This window comes from Papaver somniferum, chromosome 10 (assembly GCF_003573695.1).
Source record: "Papaver somniferum cultivar HN1 chromosome 10, ASM357369v1, whole genome shotgun sequence".
NCBI classification, from domain to species: domain Eukaryota; kingdom Viridiplantae; phylum Streptophyta; class Magnoliopsida; order Ranunculales; family Papaveraceae; genus Papaver; species Papaver somniferum.
The window spans coordinates 15,151,566-15,162,552 of record NC_039367.1 but is presented as its reverse complement, the minus strand read 5'-3'; the positions used below and the strand labels follow the sequence as shown (position 1 = coordinate 15,162,552).

The 10,987-nt window shown below is 38.9% G+C and overlaps 1 protein-coding gene across 1 annotated transcript; it reads right to left on the bottom strand.

The window, feature by feature from the left end:
- Positions 1-3,438: 3,438 nt before the first annotated feature.
- Positions 3,439-3,957, bottom strand: LOC113315345 (uncharacterized mitochondrial protein AtMg00860-like). Its single transcript, XM_026563636.1, has one exon. The coding sequence runs from the start codon at positions 3,955-3,957 to the stop codon at positions 3,439-3,441; it is 519 nt and encodes a 172-aa protein (XP_026419421.1).
- Between the last annotated feature and the right edge of the window lie 7,030 nt (positions 3,958-10,987).

Genomic DNA, 10,987 nt, shown 5'->3' with positions numbered 1-10,987 from the left:
GATTGATACATGAGCATGGTGCTTGCAGTGCCATTTTGTTTCTGTCAATTGTAGAAACATCACTTCTGAAACCTTGATCACGGGACCATAACCGAGGTTGCTCTCTAGAGGGGGTGATGTAATGACCATGGTTGCATGTCCCGGTGGTAGCATTCTTTTTATGATGAATGATCAGCACATGAGAGTCTGGTGCCACGGGTCTTGGACTATGAAACTGATCGCCATGATTAGTGGACCGTCAGTTTCAGTATTTTGTTAAATCTCTCCTTTTAGTTTTCCCTTCTTATGTTAAGACCTAGATAGAGGAACCAGGTAGAAAAACTGATGTAAAGACCTAGGTGGTCGAAGTTGGAGGTACCTTTATGAAGCAATTAGTGGAAAGACCTGGTGGACACCGATCGAATGTGGAAGTTATGAATCCCGTCTAAGAATTTCTGGTTGCATGTGGTATGCTCTCGAAGCTGTAGGAACCTCATACGACGTCGGAATTTGATGTTTGACCCCAACTTTTGAAGCTAAGAGACTGAGTTATTACATGAGAAAAGAATCACTCAATTTGGATTTGTAGAGATCAGCCAACGAAGCGTGCACATTTGTAATCCCGTACAAAATTTTCAGATTTCGTAGACCTAACGGTAAAGGCCATATCTTTCAGCTTGTATGTCCGATTGATGCGCCCTTTTGGTATGTTGTATAAGAGATAGACGAACATATTTTATTTAGGAAGTATTGTCCCATTCCTCATCCATTGATACATTTTTGTAAACCCATGGCATGAAATGTGTTGTATCTCATTTGTAAAGGTGATAAGAACATCTTGTAGAAGACTTTGGCTTGTGTCCGCCCGTCGTGCAAGCTTTGGGAAGAATTTCATGTGAACATGTTTTCATGTACAAAAATTGATGTGAATCATTAGTGCTTGGAGAAGTCCGCTTCATTGTATAACATTTCAGAGAATGGTTAGTTGATGAAGCCATCTCATGAAGATGTTGCTCCTCAGACCGTTGTTGATGCTGAGGTCACGATTGAATTTTCTCCATAAATTGTTGATGCTGAGATCATGGAAGGATTTCCAACAGATATCCTTGTTGATGTCGATACTATGGTCAGAGTTGCTCCAGAGATCGAAAAGGCTAGAACCATGATTATCGACATAGTCGTTGCTCCTACATCCAGTGAGCCTTTACATTCACGAACTATTTGGTGGGTTGAAAATCCCTAAGATGAAGGTTACTGGGAGTTCAATTGTAATGTACTGAATTACAACTACAAGGATTTGATCAAGATAACTAGCAACAAGCTGCTTTCTCCCTGCAAGCAGAGCCTAACCTTCAAAATTGAAAGCAGATAAATTTTATTGATGATTTTTAGGGTCTTACAATGATTTGTTGATATAATCATCAATCTGAGAAGAAGGACAACAACGGTCCAGATTACATCAACAATGAAAAGAAAAATAAACACGAGAGTCGAGGAAATAGATTTCCTACACAACTGTCGACATTTGAATTCTTTAGCTATCTCAGTGAGTCACGGCTCTGACTCAGTTAAGCGACTCGGTAACATAATGCTTGGTATAAGTTAGGTACATGACAATGCCTCCCCTATTAAAAATCCTTGTCGTCAAGGATAAAATCTGGAAATTGTTCCTGGATGTGAGTTGTGTCCTCCCATGTAGCATCCTCAGCAGTAGAGTTAGACCATTGAATGAGTATTTGAGGGACATAAAGGTTACCTTTGAGAGTGTGTCTAGTGTCCAACACAGCTACTGGTTCCACAACAAAATGACCATTATCATCCACCACTGGCAGGTTTGGTAGTGTAGATGCTTTGACTCCAAGTTGTTTCTTGAGCTGAGAGACATGGAAGACAAGATGCATCCGAGACCCTACTGATAATTGTAACTTGTAAACCACTTATCCAACTCATTTTAGCACTGCAAAGGAACCAAAATATTTTGCAGAAAGCTTGAAATTCTTTCTGATAGCAACTGAAGATTGTCTATCTGGTTGAAGTTTAAGAAAGACCAGGTCTCCTACTGCAATTTCTCTATCCACCCTGTTCTTGTCTGTGAAAAACTTCATACGATCTTGTGCCTTTGCTAAATCTTCTTTCAGGAGTTGCAAAATAACATCTCTCTCCTTCAAATAATTCTCTACAGAAGCAACTGAAGTAGTAGCCATAATGGGAAAGATAAGATGAGGGGTTTTATAACCATACAAAGCCTGAAAGGGTGACATCTTCAGACTAGAGTGATAGTTTATGTTGAACCACCATCCAGCAAGAACTAACCACCTTGTCCATTGCTTAGGATTAGAGCTAGTCATGCATATGAGATATTGTTCTAGACGGGCATTAGTTCTCTCAGTTTGGCCATCTGTTTGAGGATGGTAAGCAATAGAGAGCTTGAGAGTGGTACCTAAGGATTTCAATAAAGCCTGCCAAAAATGACTTACAAAGATTTTGTCTCTGTCAGTGAGTATGGATCTTGGTAAGCCATGAAGCTTGAAGATATTGTTGAGAAATTCCTTGGCTACTGATATAGCAGTGAAAGGGTGACTTAATGGAATGAAGTTGCTATATTTTGTAAGTCTATCAAAAATTACTAAGATAACACTCTTCTTGATGGACATTTGAAGTCCTTCAATGAAATCCATTGAAATGTTCTACCAAGCTTTCTCTGGTATGGGTAAAGGCTGTAAAAGTCCACTAGGGAAAGAAGTAGTGCCCTTGTTGCATTGACACACCCCACAAGTAGACACAAATTGCATGATATCATGTTTCATTTTTGGCAAAAAGAAATGTGATTTTTCTTTATGATAAGTACCTAGCATGCCAGAGTGACCCCAATAGCAGAAGAGTGTAAAGATTGGAGAATGGAATGTCTCACCTCATTACTTGACCCAATGTAGAGCCTTCCTTTGAATTTTAGTATGCCTTGTGATTATGAAAACTTGGGCTGATATGGAGAGACAAGTAAGGATGCTATAAGTTGTTGAGCCACAGAATCACCTTCATAACTTGAGATAATATCTTGGGCCCATTGTGGAGTGCTCACATAAATTGCATTGCAGTCTGCAAATAATGGTGTTACTCTGTATAAAGCATCATCAACCACATTGTTTGTACCCTTCTTGTATTGGATGATATAATCAATCCCATCAACTTGATTAGACACTTCTGTTGTAAGGTAGTAGAAAGTTTCTGATCCATTAGATATTATAAACTTTGGTAATCAGTTTTGATAATGAATTTACTTTAAGAAAGGTAATATCTCCATTTTTGCACAGCCATGACAATGGCTAAGAATTCCCTTTCATAGGTGGATAGAGCCAAAGCTTTTGGTCCCAAGGCTTTACCGAAAAATGATATTGGCATGCTTTCTTGCATGATCACTGCTCCCACTCGTCTGTCACAAGCATCAGTTTCAAGTATGAACTACTTTGAAAAGTCAGGTAGGGCCAACGCTGGAGCTATTGTCATTGCAGTTTTGAGTCTATTGAAAGCTTCATGTGCTGATGGAGACCAATGGAATGCATCTTTCTTAAGCATATCAGTAAGAGGTTTAGAGATAGTACCATAGCCCTTAATAAATCTTCTATAGTAACTTGTGAGACCCAAGAATCCACTCAACTGTTTCAAGTTGGCAGGTAATGTCCAAGTGGTCATAACAACAATTTTATCAGGGTCAGCAGCTACCCCTTCTGCAGAGATGAGATGTCCCAAATAGTCTAGCTGAGGCTGAGCAAAAACACATTTAAACAATTTGAAAAATAATGAGTGTTGCCTGAGTAGAGAGAAAACTTGTTGTAAGTGCAGAGCATGATCTTCCATGGATTTGCTATAAATGAGTATATCATCAAAGAAAACAAGCAAAAATTTCCTTAAAAATGGCTGGAATACTTCATTCATCAGATCTTGGAAGGTAACAGGTGCATTGGTGAGGCCAAAAGGCATCACCTTAAACTCATAATGTCCATGATGAGTTCTAAAAGTTGTTTTATTAATGTCGGGACAAAATACTCTGATTTGATGATAGCCGGATCTTAAGTCTATTTTAGAGAAGATAACTGCTCCTTTGAGTTCATACAATAGCTCATCAATTAATGGTATGGGTGTAGATGGGGAAAAATGATTTGCAGGTTTTTACGGAATTGAGGAGACGACCGTGCGAAGGAGACTCCTTGAACCGAGAGAAATGTTTAACCTCACACAGATGCAATGCAAGAATTGAGTGCTTTAAGTTCGAGAGATGAATCTGTAGGACTCTGGCCTAAACCAAGACAATGGCCATTCCAGAGTCAATTCGGTCACAAGAGAGGATGGGTTGATCTGTAGGAGGGAAGGTGAGAATTGTGTGAGATCAATGGTGATAAAATATTGTAGGTGTGTTGTCTATTCTGCCTGAAGAAATAAAATAAGTTCTGATTGATTGAATTTTTCTCTGTTGAGAGTAATTGCTCAGACGTTGAGTTGTTAATCTCTTTTGTTGTCTACTTGACCAGAGATTGTCTTGTTGTTTCAATCATGATTCAGAGACTTATTTATATTGTAAGAATTGTAAACACCTTGATCCCATGAAGTATGACAGTTGCATGAGTTAAATAGTGGGTAAGTGGGAAATCGTGTCAAAACCAGTTTCTCATCATGCGGAGACTTGGTTAATTTTCCAACCACTACTTTGCTAACTCCTCCAACTGATTGCATGACTTGCTCACATTCTCGTCGTGTGTATGAACACACCTGTCGTTGACCGCCAGACCAAAACCCTAGTTAATATCCCCCATGTGACACGATTGATGTTTCGTGATTGTGGAGTCAGTTGTTGACTTCATGGGACGATGAGTCCTTGTATTGCTGAGTCTTCATTTGCAAATGTTCTGAGACTCATGAATTAAACATGTATGTTGAGACAAAGGTATCGAATAATTGTTGATAACCTAAGGTGAGCAAATGTTGTTGAATCGTTGAATATTGATAATTGAACCAATATTCCTTAGTCTGAGAAAATATTGCTAGTCTGAGCAAATGTTGCTCATTTGATGAATTGTTGGTATCGTTGAATATTGGTAGTTGAACCAATATTCCTTAGTCTGAGAATATTGCTCGTCTGAGCAAAATGTTAATTTAAGATGCTGACATCTGAGCCGAGCATAATTATTAAAGCGTTGATCATGGGATCAACGCAAAATTATTAATGTTTGAATCTTCTCAGAATTATGTTTTTGCAGAGCTCTGGATTCGAAACCCTAATTTTTGATCAATTGATGATTTATTGAAAATCAACCACAAAGTGATGGAGGGACCGGCTACATGGGATGATGAGTCGACAATGTAACGCCCGATTGAGCAAAATACCAAAGTCTCTTGAAGACCAGTTGGTGAAAGGATGATTAAATGTTGGTTTAATCATTTATTAAAATAGTGCTCGTCTCAGCTTTAGGTGATGAAACCTAATTATGAACAGATGAGGGACCGACCAAGAGGGCATGAGACCGGCCCTTGGTGGTTGTGGGACCAGCTGATGGCCGTTTGAGAAAACTCCAAGTTGTTTGAAGAGAGTTTGGACCCAATATGAGCAATTGAGCAAATTAGGTCAAAATTGTTAAAACATGTGGGACCATCTATTTGAAAGCCTTGGGGTCATCCTTGGTCGATCAAGGAGACATGCCGGTGTCACCATAATGTCCTCGCCTCAGTCCTGAGGGTTTCGATATTTTATGATGCGCGTTTGAACAACATTTTAAGAAAATATGAAGGATTCACGGTTTTGCTGAAACTGAGGAATCTTCGTGAGATGATGAAAATAACTAATAAAATAGGGGATTGCAAAGTGTGGGACCGGCTACGGCTAGGGCATGGCCGGGCAACTAGAAAGCTCGATCCCGCAACACCTTTCCCAATTTTATGTATTTTCCCTGATGTGAGCAAAATACCATAAAACGGAGGAATTTCATGAGGTTAAGTTAGGGAAATAATAATAACATTCATGAAGTGTGGGACCGGCTATGGCCAAGGAGCACGGTCCCATGGTACTTTCCCTAATTTTATATTATTTTCATGACTTTAGGGAAATATCATGAAATCAAGGAGTTTGTTGAAACTAAGGATTTTCCTTGAAGTGAAGGAGTTTCCATGAGATGAGGGAAATAAATAATATTAAAATAATAAGACAAGGGCGTGTGTGACCGGCCACAGCTAGGGAATTGCTGGCCGGCCAATGAGCCCGGTCCCGTGAGCTTTTCCCTAATTTTATGTAATTTTAATGAGTTGAGGGAAATATCATGGAATTTTCATGGGATTAGGGAAATAATAAAATAATAAGGAATCATGAGGTGTGGGACCGGCCACGGCTAGGGCATGGCCGAGGAAACACCATGAGATTGGGGAGTTTCCTTGAGACGAAGGGATTTGTTCAAATGAATGGATTTTCATGAGATCAGGAAAAAATAATAAAATATGATAAAATATAGAATTGGGAGTGGGAATGTCCGCTGCGTGACTGGCTGGTAGGTGAGCCCAGTCCCCTGGCGCCTTTGCTAATATTTTATTATTATTTTTCTTCCTTTTTTGCATAGGTTTATCGTTCATTCGTGTTTTGGAATGCTCGTTCGTGCATCCAGGTGCTCGTTTGTGCATTATTGCTGAGTACACTTGAACCATTTTGGTTGGGGCTTACTCGATAGCGGCTCAGATGCCCATACGTTGAATATTTATTACTAACCCATGGAATTCTGCTGGGAAGAGCCACGAATTGAAGTAATGAAATATTATGAAGAACGTAGAATATTTTCTAGAGATTCAGTTAATGAATCTAATGACTAGAAATAATTAATTGATGGCTCTATACTAGCACGTCGTCTAGGAGCATTAATTATTCGAGAATTGAGCGATATGATCTAGTTGAAACATCATATTTATTACGTATAGACAGGGAAAACGTTGTTGCATCCTGAAGACGTTATTGCTATATACTAGCAGGCAAGCTGTCTAGGATCCGTCCAATCATTAAGATTCTATACACATGTCTTTTATATAGTCAGGGAAAACATTGTTATATCCTGAAGACGTTATCACTCTATACTAGCAGGCAAGCTGTCTATGAGCCGTCCAATCGTTCGATTCTATATAAAAGTGATTACTGAAATTGCTCAGTATTCATGAAATATGCCGTTTCCTCAGTTGAGAGACTACATATTCATGTATACTCTGAGAGAAGTATACTCAGTCAGAGACTCTTGTGGCATGAGCTTTCATGCTTCGATAAGAGACATGAGCCTCAATACTCATCTGATTGCTAGATCAGGAATATGTAAGATTATGGTTTTACGATTTTAGCCTTTGTCGAAAATCCACCATCTACATTAAGTCCCCTGCTTAGTGAGGGATAGTCATGTTCCTCAGTCAGCACTGAATGTTGATTTTCTAGTTACAGACGAAATAAGTAATTGAACTTAGTCGTAAGATAGAATGTTACCGGATTTTCGATTGCACGAACAAACCATGGCTTGAACGAAGATCCCAGTAGCATGATAGAGCATCGAGCACTGCTGATTTGGTGATCGAACCTTGGTTGATTTAGGATTCATGGGCCCGGGCCCAAGAAAAGAAATATTTGTTTTAGGAACAGATGCTCATTCGTTTGTTAGTTTAAAGAACAAACAAAATAAACCTCAGTCTGATGATATAAAATTTGTCTATGAGCTTTCACGAAAACCAATTATTTATTTTTTTAAATATGTGAGATTTCACAAAGTGGAATAAACTCTCATTTCAAAGGTGGATGCTCGTATGAGAGAAAAGTTTTTTTTTTTTTTTTTTTAATAGACATGCGTCTGTTAGTAATAAAATTTTATATATGAGATTTCATGAAATTTTTTTTATCTTCGAGCTTTCAGAAATCTATGAAAATATACTCTCGCTTCAAAGACAGATGCTCGTGCGAGGGATCAAAAATATATAGATATATTTTTCAAATTTACGTGAGTTTCACGTTGAATATTCAAATATTTTGTAAAATCATGTTTTGATTTTGAACAACTGTTGAAATAGACCATTATACATGGTGAAATAATATATGCATGTGAGTTTTCACAATTGTAGAATGGACGTCTGTCTAGTTTATGAAAAAACAGTGGATATTAAAATTCACGTGGGTTGTTCACGGTTTTATGAAAATCAAGTCATGATTTTGAATAATGAATTTTGCTCTTCTTTGTAGGTTTGAGGAAACGAGCAAGTTTTTGAAATTCTGACGTTATAATCACTAGAGCTAGTGAAATTGTAAATAAGTAAGAGTTCGATTGTTACCATTTTGTTACGCGTTTGTTATTGGTATATCCATGACTCCATGTCTTTCGCCTCAGATAGGGGTGACATCTGGTTACAACCATTCTTCTGGCTCTTATGAGGAATGCTTCAAAAATATCAAGTCAAAGATGAAGACTTCTGCAGATGCTCATGCCGAGGTGAATCAACCACTCAGAGATGTTGGAAAACTGATGCATGGTATGTCTCTTGATCGTCTGAGAGTGATTCGTGTTAAGATATATGCTCATATCTCATCAGCAGCAGAAGCACCGCCGACTTCAGCAAGTGAGACTAATGGCTGAAGATGAAGTTCGGCCTTGCGTTGATGGTGCGGCTCCTGATTCAAATGTGGATGAATGAAGAATTTCGTCATCAGAAAATTCAGAAATTAGGTCTTCATTGAAAATGCTGTAGAATCTTTATACGATGTTCGTTTTTGATGATCTATCCATGTTTCTTCATCCTCAGAAAATTTCCAAGCTTTAGCGAAGAATATTTTCGGCTTTTGAGCATGTTTAAGCCGCGAAATTGACGAAACAGTAAACTTCCAGGAAGTTTTCAGGAAATTTTCAGCTGTCATGTAGTCCAATGTTTCAGCCACATCTCTTTGCTCGTTTATCCAATTGTTGTGAATTTTGGATATGTTGTAGGACACCCATACGAAGAGAATGGTATATGACTCATCCCTATATTCTTCACCAATATTTCCCATATTTCTGCTTTGTGCGGGACAGTGTAAAATCATCTCAGATGAGCTTGTTGTAAAATACTCATGTTGTGTCTTTAGACCATTCACTTATGTATTGAACGGTTGGTGAAGGATTTTAATGATATTGACGCATTTGAGATCAGGACCCATGATTGATACATGAGCATGGTGCTTGCAGTGCCATCTTGTTTCTGTCAGTCATAGAAACATCACTTCTGAAACCTTGGTCACGGGACCTTAACTGAGGTTGCTCTCAAGAGGGGATGATGTAATGACCATGGTTGTATAACTTTGTTTTAGCGTTCGTTTCATGTTGAATTATTAGTGTAGGTGAACTTGGTGCCAGTCACGAGTTTTGGACTGTGAACTGATCGTCATGATCAGCGGACCGTCAGTCCCCCAGTATTTTGTTAAATCTCTCCCTTCTTTTTCCCTTCTTCTGGCAAGACATAGATAGAGGACCCAGGTACAAAAAACTTGATGTAAACTCCTAGGTGTTCTAAGTAGGAGGTACCTTGATGAAGGACTTAGCGAAAAGACCTGGTGGACATCGATCGACTGTAGAGGTTATGAATCCCGTCCACGAATTTATGCTTGCATGTTGTATGCTCTGGAGGTTGTAGGAACCTCATACGTCATCGTAATTCGGTGTTTGACCCCAACTTTTGAATCTAAGAGACCGAGATGTCATATGAGAAAAGAATCACCCAATTTGGAGTTGTCTAGGTCAGCCAACGAAGCGTGCACATCTGTAACTTGTAATCCCGTACAAGTTTTTAGATTCCACGAACTTGAGTGTGGAGGCCATATCTTTCAGCTTGTATGTCCGATTGATGCGCCCTTTTGGTATGTTGTAAAAGAGACATAGACGAACATCTTTTGTTGAGGAAGTATTGTCCCATTCCTCACCCATTGGTACGTTTTTGTAAACACATGGCCTGAAATGTGTGGTATCTCCTTTGTAGAGGCTATGAGAACATCTTGTAGAAGACTTTGGCTCGTGCCCGTCCGTCGTGCAAGATTTGGGAAGACGTTCATGTTAACATGCTTTCATGTTTGCACATCTTGATATCAATCATTAACGATTGAAGAAATACAATTCATCGAGCAACGCTTTAGAGAATAGACAGTTGATGAAGCCAGATGTTGCGCCTGAGACTGTTGTTAATGCTGAGATCACGATTGAATTCTCTCCAAAAATTCTTGTTTATGCTGAGACCATGAATGGAGTTCCTCTAGTGATCATTGTTGATGTTGATACCATGGTTGAAGTTGCTTAAGAGGCCGAAAAGTTAAAACCATGATTATCGACATAGTCTTTGATCCTCCATCCGACGAGCCTTTAAATTCACGAACTAATTGGTGAGTTGAGCATTCCTAGGATGAAGGGGTACTGAGAGTTCAACCCAAATTATCTCGAACTTTTACTGTGAAGTGCCTTGTCAGGGAATGGATATTGTTGCGGCAGATAGTAGCAGCGACCTTCATTTAATAAGATCAAGTCCCAGTGCGTTGTAATAGTTTGTGCCATCGATGAATGATGTTGTACTGCAGCTAGAGGATCTATTATCGAAGGTGTACTCTTTGATTGGGAGTACAGTTTGAAGGCTTATGAAGAATGTAGCACTCATAGATGAGAGGTTTTTGACTTCCAGTTGGCCTTAGAAAAGCAGGCGATTGACAATTGTAGGGATTTTCTTTTGGTTTGATAAATATTTTCATTTAAATAAAGTGATGTTGATTGCTGAAAGAGATTCAATTACTGAATGCAAGTATTGCATATGATTTTGAGGGATTGATCAAACCACGAACAAATTAAGAAAATCATGCTTCAAACTTCAGATGCTTGAGGTTCAAAGCATCAGATCTCTTAAGATAACGTCTTAGGCATGATCATCTTGGCCATGAATATCTTCTGTTTGGCTTTTCTTTCACTAGTCCTCCAACGTGTGACATTTCATGCTCGTA

Coding starts and splice junctions, on each gene's coding strand:
- LOC113315345 (XM_026563636.1), bottom strand. CDS start 3,957: ATGCCTTTTGGCCTCACCAATGCACCTGTTACCTTCCAAGATCTGATG.